This window comes from Impatiens glandulifera, chromosome 1, assembly GCF_907164915.1.
Source record: "Impatiens glandulifera chromosome 1, dImpGla2.1, whole genome shotgun sequence".
Taxonomy (NCBI): domain Eukaryota; kingdom Viridiplantae; phylum Streptophyta; class Magnoliopsida; order Ericales; family Balsaminaceae; genus Impatiens; species Impatiens glandulifera.
Window position 1 is genome coordinate 146717728 of NC_061862.1, and position 20766 is coordinate 146738493.

A 20766-nucleotide genomic window follows, 5' to 3' on the forward strand; every position below is an offset into this window, starting at 1 on the left:
AATTCCTCCACCTTTTATATCAGAATGGGGACAGCTCAAAAGTCTTTTTTCCAATAAGACAATTCTCCCCCTATTTAATATAAAATGACTCTTGAGCTTCTAGACTTCTGGATTTCTGGGTTTTGAACTTCTGGACTTCTAGCTTATGGACTTCTTAAACGGACTGGGCTTTTTATTTCATAGTTGGGAGCCCAATCAACTAACCCAATACTATGCATGTATTTACTCACTTTACTTATCAAAGGCCAAACGCGATTAGACCTTGTGTAGGTAAATAATTCAATAGAAATCTAATAATGTGTTACGACTTGTTTCGTAAGGTGTGTTTTGGGTTCAAGAATCAAGTTCTTTATCTCTAAGACCGGTGGACATTTTACAATCAAAGGGCAGCGGAAGGTTTTGATAGAGAATTTGAGGGGAGGGGATAGAAGAACCAAGAGTGCGAAGATAAATATTGTTGGTTTATACCAAACAGTCCATAATAATAATAATAGACGAATAGGGGCGAAGTCACATCTTCATCATTCTATTCATGCATAAAATATTTTAGGACCGGGGTTTTTGATGAGCAGACCGTAACATAATCTCCCCCTTCGAGGTTCGTCGCCCTCGACGAAAAGAACGTGGACTGGCCAGCCTCTAATACACACCTTCAACTTCAAAACTATTGCTTTGGTCGGGCTTCGGCACATTCAGCATGGGTCGCAGCATAAGACCGTATTTTCTCAAAAAACTTTCGGCAGAATCTCTTCAGTAGTGGAATTGGTCGGGTCCTTGCGGTCTTTTGCGCTGCCGGGTCGCTTGCCACTCCGCCCCTTTCTGGAATTTCTGTGCACCCAAGGTCGAGTTTTTCAGTGTTTAGAGCTGGCATTGGTTGCTGCAATGTTCCCAGCGCCTGATGCAAAAATAGTTTCTTCCAACTTTGATTAAACTCCATACTTGGCTCAAAAATCCAGGCCAAGTCTTTTTCCCGAACCAACATAACAGCAGCATCGAATGAGCCATAGCTTCTAATTAGATCATTAGAAATATCTTCCAAGGTCATTGCAGCGAGTGAAACAGTTTGGCCTTCGGGCTTACTCTTTACTTGCATTTTGGCAGCAACAATATATTCCTCTAGGGTCTTTTCCAACTGGTTTCCATGCATCAAACTGGCCTGCGACCGAGGAATCCCTTTAAGGACCGTGGTTCTGTCTTGCTTATCATAGGATAGGGTCAGCTTTTCAAAGTCCCAAGAAGACGGGCCTAGAGTAATCAACCATTCAATTCCCAACACAATATCATATCCGTCCATGGAAATTACCTTCATTCCTGTTTGGTATTCATTGTCTTCCATCGACCACTTCAAGTCCTTGCAAACACTAGAACATAACACATTAGACCCATCAACCACTCTAACCGATTGCACCTGGGTTGCTATGCTTTTGTGGTCTATTTTCTCCAAAATTCTGCTATTGATAAAATTGTGGGTGTTGCCTGTATCGATCAAGATCACCACCGGAAGGTTCCCAACTTTGCCAAGAATCTGGAGCGTTTGGAAGGCTTTAGACCCGGTCAAGGCATGTAAGGATATGGCTGGTTCATCCCTTGAGCCGAGCAATGAAGGTAGATCATCCAAAACAGGTTCTTGGTTAGGTTCTTGATCTTCTTGATTGGTCGAGACCATGAATAACTTTGATTTACACCTATGGTTTGGTTGCCATTTTCATTGCAAGAATAGCATAGGCCCTTCTTTCGCTTTTCATCCATTGAGGCTGAGTCTAATTGCTTAACATGGCCCTGATTTGCATTTGAAAAAGACCCATATGATGAATTCTTGAAGTCGGTATTGGTGCTCGGCCCAGCTGTGTTGATATTGGACGGCGTGGGCAGTAATAATGCTTCAGCGTTGTACAAGTTACCACTGCTCATTAAGGACCGATATGTTGCTTCTTGGACTTTAGCCATGGCCATTGCTTCGTTTAAAGAATCTGGGAATCGCAACCTGATGCAGTTCGCAATCTCTTCCCTTAAACCGGACAAGTAACAATCTATGACATATTCTCTTGGCATGTTGTAGAGCTTTTGAGAGATCGACATGTATCGCAGATTATATTCTTGAACCGACCCAACCTGCTTCAGATTCATCAACTGTCTCATTGGAGTGTCGTGTATAGAGGGTCCGAATTGTGTCATAAGATCTCTCTTGAACACATCCCAAGATAAGGCTTCCATATGATTTCGGTTTTGAAGATATGACCCGTACCACATTCTTTCTTCGCCGGAAAAATGAATGGGGGCGATTTCTAATTTAGTGGCATCCTTAGTTTTGTCCACCCTAAAAAATTGCTCGGCATATATTAGCCAGCCCTCAACATCCGACCCATCAAACCGAGGAAAATCGACCTTGGTTAGCCGAGTAGGAGGAGCATAGTGTTGGTCGCGGTTCTGGCCAGGGTGCGGGGGCCTAAATGGTGAAGGACCGTGGCAAGAATTATCATCATAGGGTCTATGGTGGGGTTCTTGCACGTTTCCAGATGCCCCGCTCTCAAAGGCTGCCATTCTTTCTTCAGCCGCATCAAATCTTCGGTCTATGGCAGCTTGCATTGCTGCTGTTTGTTGGGACAGGTTTTCAATGAGGTCCTTGAGCGCATCCATTTCCGATTGCTGGCAAGTTTCTACCATGTTGAGAATCGCCGAGCTCTGATACCAAGAATGTTACGACTTGTTTCGTAAGGTGTGTTTTGGGTTCAAGAATCAAGTTCTTGATCTCTAAGACCGGTGGACATTCTACAATCAAAGGGCAGCGGAAGGTTTTGATAGAGAATTTGAGGGGAGGGGATAGAAGAACCAAGGGTGCGAGGAGAAATACTGTTGGTTTATACCAAACAGTCCATAATAATAATAATAGACGAATACGGGCGAAGTCACATCTTCATCATTCTATTCATGCATAAAATATTTTAGGACCGAGGTTTTTTATGAGCAGACCGTAACATAATGTTTAAGACATCATTCAAAAATGTGTTGTTCTTTAGAATTATGCAACATAATGTTTAAGACATCATTCAAAAATGTGTTGTTCTTTAGAATTATGCATATGTTGAATCATTGCACTTAAAGGTACAAACAATATTTAAATCCAAATGCCCATTCAAAGAAAGTTGGAAAATTTTCATTGCACTTAAACTCATTGACTCATTCAAATAAAGTTGTAAACAATATTTTCAAATACTTGTATGCTATATAATGATTGTCTCAACATATACATTAACGGTTATTGGGCTTCAAATTGAGATTTCTATTATTTTGTTGTCCGTGGCGTCATGATTTAGTTTTCTATTTTACCGTAAGAAGTGAATCATAGAAGTTATGAAAACATTGACTTTGATCGATAAGTATTCGAATTAATTGTTTTGGGTATTAAGTTTAAAATGATAAGAAACTAGTATGATATTTCAAATGTTTATACGTTTTGTTTCTCTTGAGGTGAGGCGTGTCTGTCTTTCACTTATAAAAAAAATTGAAGAAATCGACTGTTTTTGGCTCCCACTTTTTGTCCGGTCTTTTGGTTATAAAAAATTATATGTTTTTGTTTAATTTGCAGGATTTTTATTTGATTGAAATAAGAATAGGCCAAAACCCACCAAAGTTATGGCAGCTTTTATGTTTTAGGCTTGTTCCAAAGTTACAAAAGACTTAATAAAATTAATATATAATAGAAAATTATGTTTTTTAAAAGAAAATGAAAGGTATTTTAATATTTTTAATATATTTTGTTTTCTAGCTGAAGTTTGGAAAGAAAAATAAATAAATTGTAGGGTCTCAATCTGACTCACTCTCTCTGGTCCTAAGACACTGAAATCTCATGTGCACATGTCCTTTGATTTGCTTCTGCCTCTCTACCTCTCTAGGACTTGTTTGTTTTTCTAATTAAATACAACTTTAAGGGTTCGTTTAATGTAGAGGTTATTAGGATTTTACTCAGATTTTATCCCAAAACTCAAATATCTTATCATACATCTAATCAACAATTTTAAACACATAAATACTAAAATTATCCTCTACTTAAATATTTTATTTTATATTAATAAAATTTCACTTTAATATATATATATATATATATATATATATATAATATTTATTTACATTTTAATTTTTTGATATAAATTAAATTTTAAATTTATTTTATTTTAAATATTTTATTAATTATCTTAAATAAAAATTAAAACATAATATAAATTTAACTATAAAATACCATTTAATTTAATATAACATTTAAATTTTAAATAATTCAAATTAATAAATAATTATACTAGAAAATAAAATTAATATATTTTTATTAATTTATAAATATATCTCATCTAAATTAAATATTTATAAAGAAATTTATTCGATTTTTTTTAATAAATAAGATTGTGTTAATAAAATTTAATATTAATATATATATATATATATTATTTATTTTATTACATTAAAATTTTATATTAATATAAATTAAATTATAAAATTATTATTGATTTTTTATATATAAATATATATATATATAAAAAGAGAGAGTGTGTAGGAGAAAAGAGTAGATACAAAAATAAAATTTAAAATCGAGGTTTTTTCATTATTTGGTCACACAAGAATTATTTGAAAAAACCCAGATAAAATTCAAATAACTGCTTCATCAAACCAGCTCTAACCTAATTGGTGGAGTTAATGAACCACCCAATCTTATCATATTTCTTTCAAATTGATATTTTGTAATCTATTTTAATTATTATTATAACTAGCTCATAACCCGACCCATTTTTGAATAGTTATTATAACTAATTTGTGGAGTTAATGAACCACTCAATCTTATCATATTTCAAATTTGCAATTTGTTAACCCAGCCCATTTTTGAATCATTATTCTAACTAATTGGTGGAGTTAATGAACTACCCAATCTTATCATATTTCTTTCAAATTGACATTTTGTAATCTTTTTGAATAATTATTATAACTAATTGGTGGAGTGTAGGAACCACCCAATCTTATCATATTTCTTTCAAATTGACATTTTGTAATTTTTTTGAATAATTATTATAACTATTTGACTCACGGATTGTTACCCGACTCATTTTCTTTCACGAAATGAGTTGTCCGTTGTGGTGCGATGACCATGTTGTCTATTTAGAGATGGCAATGGGTACTCGTATGCCCGATACCCGTGGGTACCCGATAGTCGGGTTCGGGTATTTTAAATCGGGGTCGGGGTCGGGCATGGGGAGAGGGAGAAGGTACCCGGTCGGGTACGGGGTCGGGGATGGGGAGTGTGCGAAACCCAAACCCGATACCCGATACCCGGTTATATTAATATTATTGATTTTTTTTTATTAAAGTTTAATGTGTGACTTTTCAAAAATGCTTCATCATTGCAAATGTATCATAAATATGCATCATTTAATTTGATCTTATCCACACTTCACTTCAACCATAAACCATAGTCATAAATACACTACACTCAACTTTAATTATTTTATATTCCCAAAACAATATTTCTCTACATAACTTCAATTTTTATTTTAATAACAAAATATTACTCTCTCATAACTCTTCATATTCAATCTCTAATTTTTTTTTCAATGGTCATTCTCCTTTTTTTTCCACTCTAGTTTATCTTCTTCAAGATTTACAAAAATTATGAGGTAGGTAAGTAATGGTTTTATTTTTATTTTTAATATTTTAATATTACTAATGTTAAAATTATTTATTAAAGTTGTGTTTCTTTTTTTTCAAACTTTATAATCTTATAAGTAATTTAATCGGGTAATGGGGTACCCGTCGGGGATCGGGTACCCGACGAATCGGGGATGGGTATAGAAGTAGAGATACCCGTCGGGTTCGGGGTCGGGGTCGGGTAGTGAAATGAAAATCGGGTTCGGGGATAGGTACTTCACTACCCGTCGGGTAGGGTACCCGTTGCCATCCCTATTGTCTATAGTTAATCACATGGGTTGACCCTAGGGTAAAGCAACCTATGCAAGCTACTATTTTGCTGCTCTTTTCTAACCTAATATCTAATTAATATTATTAATATTTATCGTAATTTTTTAACCCTAATGCTAAGCGGCGCTGCTCTTTTCTAATATTAATTGTAATTTTTTAACCTAATCGACTAAGTGGTTATCGTTTTATATTTTAAGTTTCTAAGTCTAACCCTAAATCCCGTCATTTTCTATTTCATATCTTTTAACTTCTCTTGTGATTCTATCAATCTTCAAATTCACACTACAACAAAAAAGACTTCTGGCGACCCTTAAAAAGACTTCTGCCAACCCTTAAAAGCGTCGCTAAAAATATCACCGACCCTTATTTTTGCGTCGCCATAAGCAGGGTCGGCAGAAGTTATAACAACGCTTATTTAAGCGTCGGTAATATTAATTTAAGCGTCGCCAAAACTCCAATTAATTTTTAACAATTTTACTTTTTAATTTGTTTGTATTTTTGTTTTAAATTAAATAATCATTAAAAATATTTAAAAAACATTTCCTATTCATTATTGACAATTTAAATAATAAAAAATAAACATAAATTTTCTAAACAATATTTTCTCATAAAATAATATCATAATCAAATAAATAAATATTAATTATATATTACAATTTTTTTTAATGTTCTAATGTTCAAATAAAAAAAACATTAAATTCCCGTTTGAACTGAACATGTTTGTGATGATCACTATTCATGTCGGAAAGCTGCTCACCAACAAAATCATTAAACATTAATGGAGTGATATGATAAACAAAGATGAATCATTAATAACCGGCAAATATTAACAAATTAGAAATAAATTTATAAATATTGCACTTACAACTGTGATGTTCATAGTATCCAAAGGGTTTGATGCAATAGAATTTGTTCTAATCTGCAACAAAAATATTTAAGTCATATATCTAAGAAAAGGAAAAAAGTTATGTAGATAAAAAAATTATATCACCCTAATCTAATGATAATACCAAACTTCTTGTACATTCTTTTAATAAGAACTAATTATATCAACCTGATCCATGATCCAATGAATATTCTTCAACTTACTTTTCAACTTACTTAAGAGAATAAGGTGGATCCACTAGCTTCTCAACAGGCATTGACATCGAAAGTTTCCAACTACAAAAATAAAGTAGATTTAGTGAAGTTCACCCAAAGACTATCTCAGGGCAATAGCAAAAACTGAAATTTACCTTCGATCAAGAAAAAACATATACAAAGAGGTTTCTCATTCATACATCAACCGTAAAAAATATTAGCAAGCAGTTCAGGGCATATGTAATTGGGAGTTCCAACAACTTATTAAGGGCATATGTAATTGGGAGTTCCAACAACCTATTAAGAACATAAGAGGAAGGACTAAATGTTTGGCCAATAAATATCTTCTATGTATAAAGAATAAGACGAAAAAAATGCAAACGCAGAAGAGCATACTTCTACCACCCATTTTGATCAATACTTATTTATGCTTTAACATGCAATCATATTAGTTAGCTGGGAAGTTTCTATAACTAATTTCATATCTATTGTTCTTTCCTATGTTTATATGAGAGACTTGCCTGTTCAAACGACAGAGTTTGCCTGTGCAGGCATTGTCGAGAGTCTTCTTGACTACGAAATTCCAATAAATAAGGATTGAACCACCCTAGTTAAGACAAATTGAAAGATTGTTCAAGAAAATGATAGTATAAATGTTAAAAACTTAAAACACGTAGAGGATTTAAAAAGTGAATTACCCAACCGAAAGTTCTTGAAAGGTCATTGCCTGTACCGAGAAGTCCCAAAACCCAACCTACTGCACTATTACCTCCTGCAACCTGCAAATTTCCAAAGTTTTTATAATGTACAGGCATTTCTGCAAACAGTTTATAGGCATGAATCTTACCACAATTCATAATGAGTACAAACTCATGAGGCTTCACAGAGTTAAGATCAAAACCTGAAGATTTACAAATTAAGATCATTCATATGAGAGACTTGCCTATCCAAACGACAGAGTTTGCCTGTGCATGCATTCTCGAGAGTCTTCTTGACTATGGATTTCTAGTAAATAGGGATTGAACCACCCTAGTTAAGACAAATTGAAAGAATGTTCAAGAAAATGATAGTATAAATGTTAAAAAGTTAAAACAAGTAGATGATTTAAAAAGTGAATTACCCAACTGAAAGTTCTTGAAAGGTCGTTGCTTGTACCAAGACATCCCAAAACCCAACCTACTGCACTATCACCTCCTGTAACCTGCAAATTTCCAAAGTTTTTAAAATGTACAGGCATTTCTACAAACAGTTTATAGGCATGAATCTTACCACAATTCATAATGAGTTTGTACTCATGAGGCTTCACAGAGTTAAGATCAAAACCTGAAAATTTACAAATTAAGATCATTCATATGAGAGACTTGCCTATCCAAACGACAGAGTTTGCCTGTGCATGCACTCTCGAGAGTCTTCTTGACTACGGATTTCCAGTAAATAGATATTGACCCACCCTGGTTAAGACAAATTGAAAGAATGTTCAAGAAAATGATAGTATAGATGTTAAAAACTTAAAACAGGTAGATGATTTGAAAAGTGAATTACCCAACCCGAAAGTTCTTGAAAAGTCGTTGCCTGTACCGAGAAGTCCCAAAACCCAACCTACTGCACTATCACCTCCTGCAACCTGCAAATTTCCAAAGTTTTTATAATGTACAGGCATTTCTGCAAACAGTTTATAGGCATGAATCTTACCACAATTCATAATGAGTTTGTACTCATGAGGCTTCACAGAGTTAAGATCAAAACCTGAAGATTTACAAATTAAGATCATTTATGAGGCTTCACAATTTAAAATCTGAACTAAGACAAACATAAGTAAGTAACAATTAAAAATTGATGGCTTCAATTATTTTCATTTCACTATATATAATTATATATATATATATATAATAAGTAAGATCCAGATTCAAACCCAAATTTCAATTTCTACTTCAAATAAGCTTTGATTTCTTTGCCGTCTACATTAACCAATCAAATGGATACCCATTTGAGATAGGGATAGAGGGAAGAACCTGTTCTTCACCCATCAATTCCTGAAGATGACTTTTCAACCTAGGGCCATGCCAACCACCACTGTTGGAGGTTAATGAAGACAACCAACTGAGATTCACAAAGCCATTATAAAGACAAGCAATCAAATTGGGGATAGTAAGTAAATCAGATTGGTAAGAGAAAAGAAGGATTACGTTGAAGAAGGACCAAACATAGGATTGTCGTTGAGCGGCTGAAACGAAAAACGACCGAAGATCCAGCATAACCGTTCCCTCTGTTCTTTGTTTTCCTTCTTTCCAAATCTTGAAACAATAAAGAGCGTACCTCAAGATTGAAGGAATTAGCAGATAGACTAAAGAGAGAACAAGTGATCTATAAAAGATAAACAAAACAAGGACAATGGGAATATTGGTCAAATTTCAAACCCTATAATACCTTAAGTTAAGAGCCAAGAAAAAACATTGCAACTCATCTTTATTCATTCAAATTTAATTACCATGTATATTGAAATGACCTTACCTTGTTACATCAATATTGAAACAAGGCATATGACTTCATGCAAATCAATCAATAGAACTGGAGTATCATCAACACTTACCAACTGAAGATCAAATGTTTTATAATGTATAGATAGATTCAAATTGCAGCAAGATATAAACAACAGTCTCAAGAAATCATTATTGAGTTAAAATGGTATGAAAAAGTTCAAACTTATAAACAGTTATTAGTGTGTGAATCACTGAATTGACAAAAAAAAAAAAAGAGCATAATAGTCTTTGATTTTGTGAATACATATTACATATCCAATTAGAGAAATACAATCCACATGTAATGTAATCCGGAGGTAGAGATCAGGTTATATATATATCATATCACAGAATTGCAAAATTAGCAATAAAGAAGCTTATAAAAACAGATCATCAAAGCGGAACAACAAAACTGAACAATGTAAACCTAAAATTAGATAAGAAGATCAACCAAGAACATAACAATACTATAATTATAGGGAAAAGAAAGAGTACAAGTTCAATTCCGCATGAGTTGTTGAGTTCCAATGATTTGTAGAAAGACAAGATTAGGGATCTGAGAAAGGTAACGAACCAGAAAAAAAATTGTGGAGCAATCGACGAGAAAAACAACAGGAAGCTCATCTCTATCTCTGTCCGCTATGATTTCTTCTCCCACTCTTTCTCTCTATGTGAAGACCTTTGTTTCTAGGTTACCCGCTAGCGTTTGTAGACAAGAACGCATCTTAGCAATGGAGTGTGGAATGTAATTAGGTTATGAGAGAGAAAATAAATTGGATAATGGTTTCTAATTATAAAAATATATAGGTCTTAAATTTAATATAATATTATTTTATATTATTTTTTACTTTTAAATTAATTAAATTTAAATAATAATTAATTAAAGTACAGATATTAATAAAAATACTAATAATGAAATTTGATAATTATGTTATAAAAATTTAATAATTAAATTTTAATGTTAATAAAATTAATAATTAAATTTATTGTTAAAAAATTTATAAGTTAAATTTAATTAAAAAGTAAAATAGTGAAATAAAATATTTATAAAGTTAAAAAATAAAAATATTAAAATTTAAAATAGTTAAAGGATGAAGTTATCAACAAGTATTTATATAAAAAATTAATAAAGGTTGTTATATGTATAAGGGTGGGCAAAAGTTTTGTTTCTTTTGATTTTTAGCAACGCTTAATATGCGTTGGTATATAAGGGTCGCTGTAAATATGTTTTGTTGTAGTGTCATTCTAATCCTAAATCCCTACTAATCGGCCGGTCATTTTATATTTCTTTAAGTTTACCAAGATTCGTAATAACAATCATCTTTAGAGGTAATGATGTTACTTATTTGTTTAATTTTATCTTATCCTTATGGTTTATCTTTAATCTTTATCACTTTAAATATTAAAATATCTATTATTATATTTTTTTTCTTATTGTAGAGTAGAAATATCATCAATATTATCTTAAATAATATTATCTTAAATAAGGCCATTACGAAAAACATATCACACCAAGTATTTCCTTATCCTTATTGTTTATCTTTAATGTTTACACTTATTATATTAATATTTTTGATATATATTATGAAATGTTTTATATATGAGATATTGTTGTTATATACTTAATTCGAATATATATATTTTGTTAATTAAAATATTTTTAATTATTAATTAAAAAAAAATTTAGAAAAATTATTTATAGTTTTAAGGGCCACAAAATATAAAATTGCATTTGGCCCCAATCCACAAGGCCGGCCCTGGGTAATCATTATTATTATATATATATATAACCTTGAGTCGACTTGACCAACCTCCTTTCATCGTTTTAAAATTGCATTTGGCCCCCAATCCACAAGGCAGGCTTTCTCACCTAGCCTAGGCATTCCTCGAGAGATTGCTTCGTACTTATTATAAATAATCTATAATAAAATTTATAAACTTAATTCACGGCTCAAGTGACAAATAAAAACTCATATCTAAGAAATTATATATTTTAAGTTCTTATCATAGACACCTATCAAACAAATTCCAATGAAAAAAACAACACATTAATACTTATTTTAGATATATAATTCAGTATATAAACTTTATATTTATTAGAATTTCATCCCAACAAATTGAGCAAAATAAACTATGTTTGTATAACACAAATGAATCAAACATAAAACAAATAATTTATTGTCTATTCATTTCTTGAAATAGATCTACATTTTCTTATCCCACCTTTGCGCGCAAACTTTGATGTACGAGATACTCTAACACAATTATCATCGTCATAACTATAACCTGTATGATATCTCCTCTTCCTTCTACTAGAATCCCCGTCAATCCCAACACGAATCCGATGATTGCTAACTCCTAAGGATCTCCTAAACCGATCTCTCTTATATCCTTTCCAATCTCGACGTGACAATGATTTTCTCCTATCAAGATCAGAAGATCCTCGTTCTTCCATCTCCTCTTCATCTTCAGAAGTAGAATCGCGACTCTCAATATCCCTCATGTGTCTTCTTCTTCTTCTACGAACACGTTTAACCCTATGCAAACTATGACAAATGGAAGTGCAAGAATACTCTACACAAGAGAAAAACATTGAAAAACATCCCCATACAATTCCACAACAAGTCCATATAAGGCAATGAAAAATCCCAAGCTTGTAAGTCAGATAGAAGAATAACAGGGCTGCAGAATTTTTAAACTCGGATTAGTAATTCATCGAGTATAAACTATCAACTATGGCTAGATTTTGAAAACTCACCAAGATAAACAAGAACAGATACAACAGCTAACTTCACCAAATGACTAATACAGAAATTCTCTATGTAACAGATGAAATCCCATGTTGTTCCACATACTGAGCTGAAAACGTTAATCAATTGATTTTACCTTAATTGAAGAAATAAAAAAAAAAAGGGTTTGTTTAATTAGATCCAAAAGTAAATACCTGCATGATTTTCCTGAAAGAAAATCTAGAGGAGAGCCAAATAGATCTGATAAAGCTTGACCAAATCCAGAAAGGAATGAACTCGGTAAATTCCCCATTTTCTCACTTCACAGTCACGAATCTATGTTTGCCCTATCAGTTTAGAATTAAGCATAAGAAAGATAATCGGAATTCCAAAACTAAAGATGGAATTTATAGTTCCATGTTTCATTCCGATCAATTAAGCAGGATTGCAGTTGCCAAATCACAGATTTTGAAAATGTAAATGTAGTGAAGAGATGAGACTTACCGTTGATATACATCGCCATCGCCATTGTTAGATTTCCGTCGAGATCGCCGTTAAAGAGAGTATAGAATCGCCGGAGAAGAAAGGTGGTTCATTTTGAGAGCAATTGAATTTTGTAAACTGAAAAAGAAAACAACAATCATGGGCGGGAAGGGTTTAACCGCCATCAAAACTAGATCTAAAAATACCAATATTTTTATTTCTATTAAAAATACAGATTTTATTTTAAATTATTGAAATCATTTATAAACTAAATAAGAAAAAATATATATAAAATTAAAATAATTTATGAACTCTATAATTGTAAAATGAGAGTTTAACTAATTTAATAATGTAGTTAAAGCAAAATGTTATCTACTTTCTTAAATTTTAAGAATATTTGTATAATTGTAAAATTTTAAGAAGGGAAATTACATGTCTATGATCGAAAACCTTTATCTTTAAAAGAAAAAATCATTAACGGTACATTTTCTAGCAATAGAACGACGTCTTTTTGTATTTTCAAAACTTAGATTTTAGTGTTTTGTTCGGTGCAACAATGTATTTAGTCGAATCGAATTTGGCGTCTCAAATTTTTGTCCGAATAATACTCTCAGTCTTTTGTGTGATTCACTTACCCTATCAGCATATTGATAACAATTTTTCGAGTCATTCAAATTTAGAATTCTCTTTATTTTTTATTATTTACATCAAAAAAATTAAAAAAAAAAACAAAATTAAGTAAATCACAAAGTAAAAGTTATAAAAATAAAAAACAAATAAATAAAAAATAAAATAAAATAACTAAACCTTGGAATTTAGTTTAAGATTATTTATATCAACTAAAAAAATTATAATTTTAAAATACGCGGTCAAATCGGCGGTTCAACTGGTGCGACCACGAACCGGTTAGATGAACGGTCCGACTTCTAACTATAATACAGTTGTCTTACGAACCGGTCAAAATCCGGTCGGACCGACTGAAAATCCAATCCGGAATTTTCCGGTTCAAAAAGTTATCTTCTACCGGATACATTTCTCTTTCTCTCCCCCCCCCCCGACGATTGTGGCCGCTCCAGTCCGTTCCAAACAAACAGGGCAACCATTCTCCCCCAAAGATTACGGTCGTACCGTACCAGTTTTGTTCCGATTCGATTAGTATAACCGATAGTTTATTTTTTCCATAATTAAACCATTAAATACAATAAATACAGTAAAAAAATAGAAAACGTTCCAACCGCCGGTAAAACCGTTCAGACTGGTATTCATCCAAGAATCCGACCGGTAAAACCGTTCAGACTGGTATTCATCCAAGAATCCGAATGGTTAATCGAAACGGTTTTCAAAACATTGGAAAAAAAACCTATTTAAGGTAAAATGAACTACCCTTTTGAAAACAACTTTGTTGTGTTTCGAATACAAAAGTGTTTCGTATTTCAAAATGGGGCTGCAACAACACGAGCAACCAACACAACAGTCATCAAACAAGAATATTCAAATGATTTGGTTCAATGATGAACATCAAAAGAGACAGTATTATTTGCATCATCTAACCACTTTGATTCTAACAAAGGCATACAAGATAATTAGATGAAAGATCGTAACAAAGAAGAAGCAAATGATCGATATTTTTGACTAGTAATTGGTTCAAAGGAAGTCAATCAGTCTCAGCAAATTAAAGAAAAAGACCCATTAACAACTCTTCAAGAAATCCAACATAGCCAGATAGAGAATAATTGTAAACCATAATCTTATCCCTAGCCAACAAAGAACAACAAGATAAAGCTGCTCTCAGTCCATCCTTCCCTTTAAAGTCCTTTCTATTACTTCACTTGGTGTCCTGATAATATGAAATAACCCACCAAAACACGTTTATTTTTTGGTCAAAATCCGAAAAAAGAAGAAGGTCAAGACTACTTTTACTTACACAAGATAGACATGGCCTCCCCAACCACTTAAACAATCCCTATCCACAGATGCTAGCAATGCTTGAGAGATGGTCTCGAACAATTCTTCAGATTCCTGTATTAGTTATTTATTATATTACACACCAACAAGGTTCGTTCAGTTACATTCTTAACAAAAATTACAAGAAAGTTTATTTTTGTATCCAAGTTGGGGAAAAGGTAGTAGACCATATCAGGTTTGTACATTGCTTCACAGGCACCATAAAGAGATTCAGATGCTGTACCAGCCACAACAAAGTCTTTCGCAAGCTCCCTGCAGTAACAAATATACAGTCAGATGAAATATGAAAACTAATGGTGTGTTCTCATCAAACAAAATAATATTATCAACTATAACAGATTTAGAAACTAATATGATGACGAATATTGGGAGGCAATCAACATGTGTTGTATCACTCAAATTAGAAATTTTGATAGATTTCCTATCTCTTATCTTAATTGGCTACTTTGTAAATAGTGGGGCATGGATTTTTTTGGGAAAACACCGCCTTTTGTTTTTTTGGGAAAACAACACCGCCTTTTGTTTAACCCACCTTATGGGGATCTTTCAATTGTTATCATAATGTATCCTGCCATATGGGCTCTTTTGATTTCCCATTTGTTGATATAGCTTACAGGTTTCCTTTAGCTTTAGGGTTCTCAACATGTTCAGTTCTTTCCACTTAAGTGTAGTTGGATTTGTTCTCAAAATGAAGAAAAAAAAATAAAAAAAAAGAAGGGAAGAAGCCCACCTAAACCACAGAAGCAGAAGAATAATGAATTCCGTAGGCAATCAACATGTGTTGTATCACTCAAAGTAGAAATTTCAATAGATTTCCTATCTCTTATCCTAATTGGCTACTTTGTAAAGAATGGGGCATGGATTTTTTGGGAATCTTTCAATTGTTATCATAACTTATCCTGCCATATGGGATCCTTTTGATTTCCCATTTGTTGATAGTTTACAGGTTTCCTTTAGCTTTAGGGTTCTCAACATGTTCAGTTCTTTCCACTCAAGTGTAGTTAGATTTGTTCTCAAAATGAAAAAAAGGGTAAAAACCCACCTAAACCACAGAGGCAGAGGCATAAAAAAGAAACGAAACGAAACTCAACAATCAACACAAACACTATCAAAGAAACATGAGAAATAGGAGAAGGCAAAGTCACATACTTGGCTCCAATTGAATCCATAGTGCAAATAAAGGGTTTATCATCTTCTCCCAATCCAGCAATTACAGGCTGACAGAAATATGGACCAAATCTGCATATAAAACAAATTCATTTCACCATACCCTTAAGTTTCCTTCATCAAATCAAACTTTACACATCATGTTTATCAACCTTTTCTCATAAAGAATAGCAGAAACAAGGCTTGCAAAAGTTTCAGGCTTCATATCCCTTTCTTCCCTAAGCTGATAAAGCTTATGACGAAACACAAGACGCTGATACCTACAAAAAAAACTCAAAATTTATTCACCAAATCCACGGCAAACTACAAAAAATAAAGAGTGATTACTAACAGAGTCTGGGCATCGGTTGCAAGCCCAGATAGACCAATGAAGAGCTTATCATGAATACTGTAAATTCTTTTAAAATCCGTAGCGATGGTCTGAAGTTGAACGCCAAGACGACGATCACTGGCAATAGCAAAACAGTTCTTACCCACCATAGCTACTAAGGCACTTCCATTATATTCAAAGATCTACGAAACAATCAATATGAAGAATCAAATATGCGGTTTGATTTTAACAAAATTAGGGCAATCGAATAGACTAAATACATCTGAATATAGTAAAGTAAACGAGAGTGTGATGAATGTTTGACATACCGACATTGGGATGGATGGAAAAACAGAGATCTTTGGAACGATAACAGTGAGAGGATGAATCTGCAGAAGGATTCAAAGCTTCGGCTGCTTCGATTAAGCTTGGCTTGAAGAAGAATGCAAGATGAAAATGGCTATTATAATCCGACCCGATTTTCTATCCGAATTGACCCGGGGTTATTTTGCCCGGCCCGCACCAATTTTGGCCCAAATGTACTAATACTAATAAATTAAATTAAATATATAATATTGTTAATATATTTATTTATTTTGTTGTAACATTTTTTTTATATATTTGTTTATAGAAAATATGATATAAACATTTATCCAAATTCTTTTTTAAAAATTAATTCAAAATAGAATGATACAATTTGTGGTTTTGAAAATAACAAAATTTCTAATAAAAAATTATAGTAGTTTATAAATGGGAAGAATGTCAATTTTAAACACGAAGTTGTAAGAAAGTGTCAAATTTACTCATTAAGTATCAAAATTCTATTTATATACACTAACTTGTCAAAAAGTGTCAAATTTATTTAAAATAACAAAAAAGTTAAACGGAGTTAAAAGTTTTGCCACATTTAATATCCACCTAATTTTTATTTATTTTTAATTTACATTAATTACTTTAATTTTTTTTTTCATTCAAAACAAAACATCCAAATTTTTTCTTATCCATTTTTTCTCTCTCTATTCTCAACTCTTCATTTCTTTTAATTGTTCATTTTCTATCCCTACCATTAATCATATCTGATGAAGAACCACCGAAATATTTGGAATCAACTCCGTTTGAAATCCTAGATCAGGATTTCAGTTTCCTGTTTTTTCCAATAGTCACCGCCGATCGATACACTACGGAGGGCCCCACCTTTTGTCCAGTACCTTCTACATATCTTACAGAAATACCTCGGCTACGCGAGACTATAGTTGTTGTAGTAACATAATTTCGTGTTTAGAGAATTGCATCAAGAACACTTCATCGGCTGTTCCGCCACCTTCACCATCGTCACAGTTTTTTGGCCACCTGATTATTCTTCCATCACAATATTATTATTTGACGTCGACATAGCTAGTTCATTAATAGAGATTTCAGAAAAAAAATAGATTACTTAGGCCATCTCCAACCCAAATACCTATTCTCAAACCCAAAATGCAATAAACATCCCATCAAACAGTAATTCATCTCCAACCCAAAAACTCAAACTCAAACTCAAAAGAATATTCTCAGAATATTTCTTTTTATAATAATTTTTATTTTTTTTAATATTATATATATATTTATCTAAAATTACAAATTGAACCCATAACTTTACAACAACTTATTAATTACTTTTAATTTTTAATTATAAATCAATTATTTATACAATATTGTTTATTATTATAAATTTATAATACTTAAAAAATATAAAATATTAATGTAAACAAATTTAAATATAAATTAATTATATAAACAAATTAAAATTATCATGAATTAAACATATAAATAAATTAAAATATAAATAAATTATATAAATAAATTAAAATATAAATAAATTAAATAGATAAACAAATTAAAATATAAATAAGTTATGTAAATTAATTAAAAACAAACTAAAATGACTAAAATGAAAGTTTTGAAAAGTTTTGAGTATGTGAATAGTGTCCCTGCAAATTTGGGTATGGAAGAGAGAGAATTTGCAGAAAAACTCAAAATGCAGTTGAGTTTGCAGGTGGGTTGGAGGGCTAAAACCTATTATGAAGATGAGTTTGCAGGTGGGTTGGAGATGATCTTATATTAGAGATGAAGAGGAACAGTGAGAAGAAAATGAAGAATTGGGTAAAGAGAGAGAAAAAATGGATATGGAAAAATTTAAATGTTTTGTTTAAATGAAAAAAAAACTAAAGTAATGTAAATTAAAAACAAATAAAAAATAGGTGGATATTACATGTGGCAAAAATTTTAACTCCGTTAAATTTTTCTGTTAGTTTAAATAAATTTGACACTTTTTGAAAAGTTAATATATATATAAATAGAATTTTGATACTTAATAAGTAAATTTGACACCTTCTTACAACTTGGTGTGTAAAATTGACATTCTTCTCGTTTATAAATTAGTATTATTATATATTTAGAGTTCGTTTAATGTTGTTAATTAAAAAAATAATCATTACAAATTTGGTTATTTGAAATTTTAATTAAATAAATTATTATTATATTTTTTAAATTTATTTTTTAAAATAAAATACAAATATTTTTTTATTTTAGTTGATGTCATACAAAAATAAAACAAATAGGGAGAGACACTTTTTAACTTTAAATTTGGGTGAGAATGTTTATAGCTTATTAAAATTTGACAATGTAATTTGATTATAATTAATTTCGTTTAAAAATAATAATAATAATAGGACATGATGAATAAGTTTTTATTAAATTTTTAAAAAATATATAATATGACATGATAAATAACTTTTTTAATAAGAAAAATGAACATCAAAATTAGCTTTGAGTATGATTCATTTTGAAAATGATAACTTTAAATAAACTTATTTTATACCTTAAAATACAATTTATTTATATAGATTGTTATTATTAAAATATAATAAAAATAAAAATACATATTAAAATTTGGAACACAATTATTCTAAAGGTGTAATTGACCTATACATGGGTAAAATAGATATGTCCACAAAGAGAAATGATAAACTCAACAAAATGTTAGCGAAAGTAATGCCACGAATCCTACGTGGACGTGGGTCGGAGAGAGGAAAATAAATAAATAAAAAATAAAAGTAATATTAAAAAACGTTTCAGTCTCAGTTCCCCCTCTTTCTTCTTTTCATTTTTCATTTCCGGTGATCATTCTCTTTCTTCTATGGCGATTTGGCTCTCCGGTATCCGCGATTTCTTCTTTTTTCTTCATCGTCGTCCGATCGAAAATGGTAAGTTTTGAAACTCTCCTTCGTGTATCTTCACTTCATTTAGGGTAGGTCCAGGTTCATATTATTCTTCTTTTCAGGCTGGTGTTGGTCCATGTACATCGCCCGACAAGGCTCCAAGATCTCCAAGGTAAATAAGAAATCTTATCTTTTTAGAAATGAATCTGTTTAACATAGATGATTTTGATATCAATATCCTCTTTAGTATTTAATAGGGTTTAACTCCATTTAGGGTTTCACGATAGAAAAGTATATAAGGTTTAGGGTTTAACGTAGAAACGTTTTTTATATCCATATATTGTGTCCTGAAAGATTTAATTTGTTGCATATTATGTCCCGAAACCATGATTTCGGGACAAGAAACCATCATATTGTGTCCCAAAATCACCCTTTTAGGTCCCGAAACCACCCATTTCGGGACGAGAAACAATCTATGAAAAGAAGAAATGTTGGTTTCAGGACCCGAAATTGGTGGTTTCAGGATCCGAAATGGTGATTTTGGGACATAAAAGGGTGGTTTCGAGACACAATATGATGTTTTTAGGACGCGAAAGGGTGATTTCAGGACACAATATGATGGTTTCTTGTCCCAAAATCGTGGTTTTAGGACAAGAAATGGTTCATTTATTTGCTTATCTGCTTCATGGTTCATTTATTTGCTTATCTACTTCATGGTTTTTAAATGCTTATCTTTTGTTTTTATAGAGCAAAAACGTAAAAGGAATGTGGCCCAAGAAACCAAAGCAGTCCCCCATAACTTATTTTTAACAAGGGCTCATCTTTTAGCCTTTACAATCTTCTTCAACTGTTGTCTAATGAACAAAAAGAGGTTGTGAAATCAATAGGCTTTGGCTCTCTTCTATCACTATCGCTTTCAAAATGCCCCGGCGCGATCTCTCGTTATCTCGTTAAACATTTTGAACATAGTAAATGTGCATTCATTCTAGAGTGGCGAGGAAGTAAAAATCGAAGAAAATGATATTCAAATCATATTGGGTCTCCCTAAAGGGGAGTTGGACATTGTAGAATACGAGCATAACGAGACCGATGACAAGTTGAAGGCCTTTAGGACTCGATGGGGTAACTCTGTTAATGGCGCTCCTATAATGACCGATATGCCAATAAAAATCATGGAGAACAAAGCAGCTGACAACAATTTCAAGATAGACTTCGTATTATTTGTTGTCAACAGTTTTCTCTAGTCTGATCACCTAGGTCAACTAACCAGGTATATCTCAAAACTTACATATATGTATGGTATATTCATTGTTAATAATCCTCAAATCTGGTTTTTTTCATTTGCAGGTTTAGAA

At 31.9% G+C, this 20766-nt stretch overlaps 2 protein-coding genes and 2 long non-coding RNA genes across 4 annotated transcripts; all 4 read right to left on the reverse strand.

Moving 5' to 3' along the window:
• Positions 1 to 7525: 7525 nt before the first annotated feature.
• Positions 7526 to 8427, reverse strand: LOC124913360. The gene is made up of 5 exons (XR_007096712.1): positions 8308 to 8427; positions 8159 to 8239; positions 7886 to 8067; positions 7737 to 7817; positions 7526 to 7645 (listed from the first exon to the last, which is right to left on the reverse strand). It is a non-coding gene; the product is annotated as an uncharacterized LOC124913360 (long non-coding RNA).
• A 168-nt stretch (positions 8428 to 8595) lies between these two features.
• Positions 8596 to 9143, reverse strand: LOC124913367. The gene is made up of 3 exons (XR_007096713.1): positions 9051 to 9143; positions 8731 to 8784; positions 8596 to 8662 (listed from the first exon to the last, which is right to left on the reverse strand). It is a non-coding gene; the product is annotated as an uncharacterized LOC124913367 (long non-coding RNA).
• Positions 9144 to 11739: 2596 nt separating this feature from the next.
• Positions 11740 to 12599, reverse strand: LOC124909719. Its single transcript, XM_047450372.1, has 3 exons — positions 12502 to 12599; positions 12316 to 12416; positions 11740 to 12131 (listed from the first exon to the last, which is right to left on the reverse strand). The coding sequence occupies exons 1-3, from the start codon at positions 12597 to 12599 to the stop codon at positions 11740 to 11742; spliced, it is 591 nt and encodes a 196-aa protein (XP_047306328.1).
• A 1763-nt stretch (positions 12600 to 14362) lies between these two features.
• Positions 14363 to 16694, reverse strand: LOC124913380 (proteasome subunit beta type-3-A). Its single transcript, XM_047453965.1, has 7 exons — positions 16541 to 16694; positions 16233 to 16414; positions 16054 to 16161; positions 15884 to 15973; positions 14902 to 14986; positions 14694 to 14788; positions 14363 to 14606 (listed from the first exon to the last, which is right to left on the reverse strand). Exons 1-7 carry the CDS (start codon positions 16544 to 16546, stop codon positions 14558 to 14560), a joined length of 615 nt encoding a protein of 204 aa, XP_047309921.1. The 5' UTR covers positions 16547 to 16694; the 3' UTR covers positions 14363 to 14557.
• Between the last annotated feature and the right edge of the window lie 4072 nt (positions 16695 to 20766).

Bases quoted from the DNA above. Each gene is read 5' to 3' on its own strand.
- LOC124909719 (XM_047450372.1), bottom strand. From the start codon at position 12,599: ATGGGGAATTTACCGAGTTCATTCCTTTCTGGATTTGGTCAAGCTTTA. The intron at 12,417-12,501 runs GTATTTACTTTT...TAACGTTTTCAG, and splicing joins CTTTCAGGAAAATCATGCAG to CTCAGTATGTGGAACAACAT. The intron at 12,132-12,315 runs GTGAGTTTTCAA...TCTCTTGTGTAG, and splicing joins ATCTGTTCTTGTTTATCTTG to AGTATTCTTGCACTTCCATT.
- LOC124913380 (XM_047453965.1), bottom strand. The intron at 16,162-16,232 runs GTTAGTAATCAC...TTTTTTTTGTAG, and splicing joins GCAACCGATGCCCAGACTCT to GTATCAGCGTCTTGTGTTTC. The intron at 14,987-15,883 runs GTATGTGACTTT...TTGTTACTGCAG, and splicing joins ATGGATTCAATTGGAGCCAA to GGAGCTTGCGAAAGACTTTG.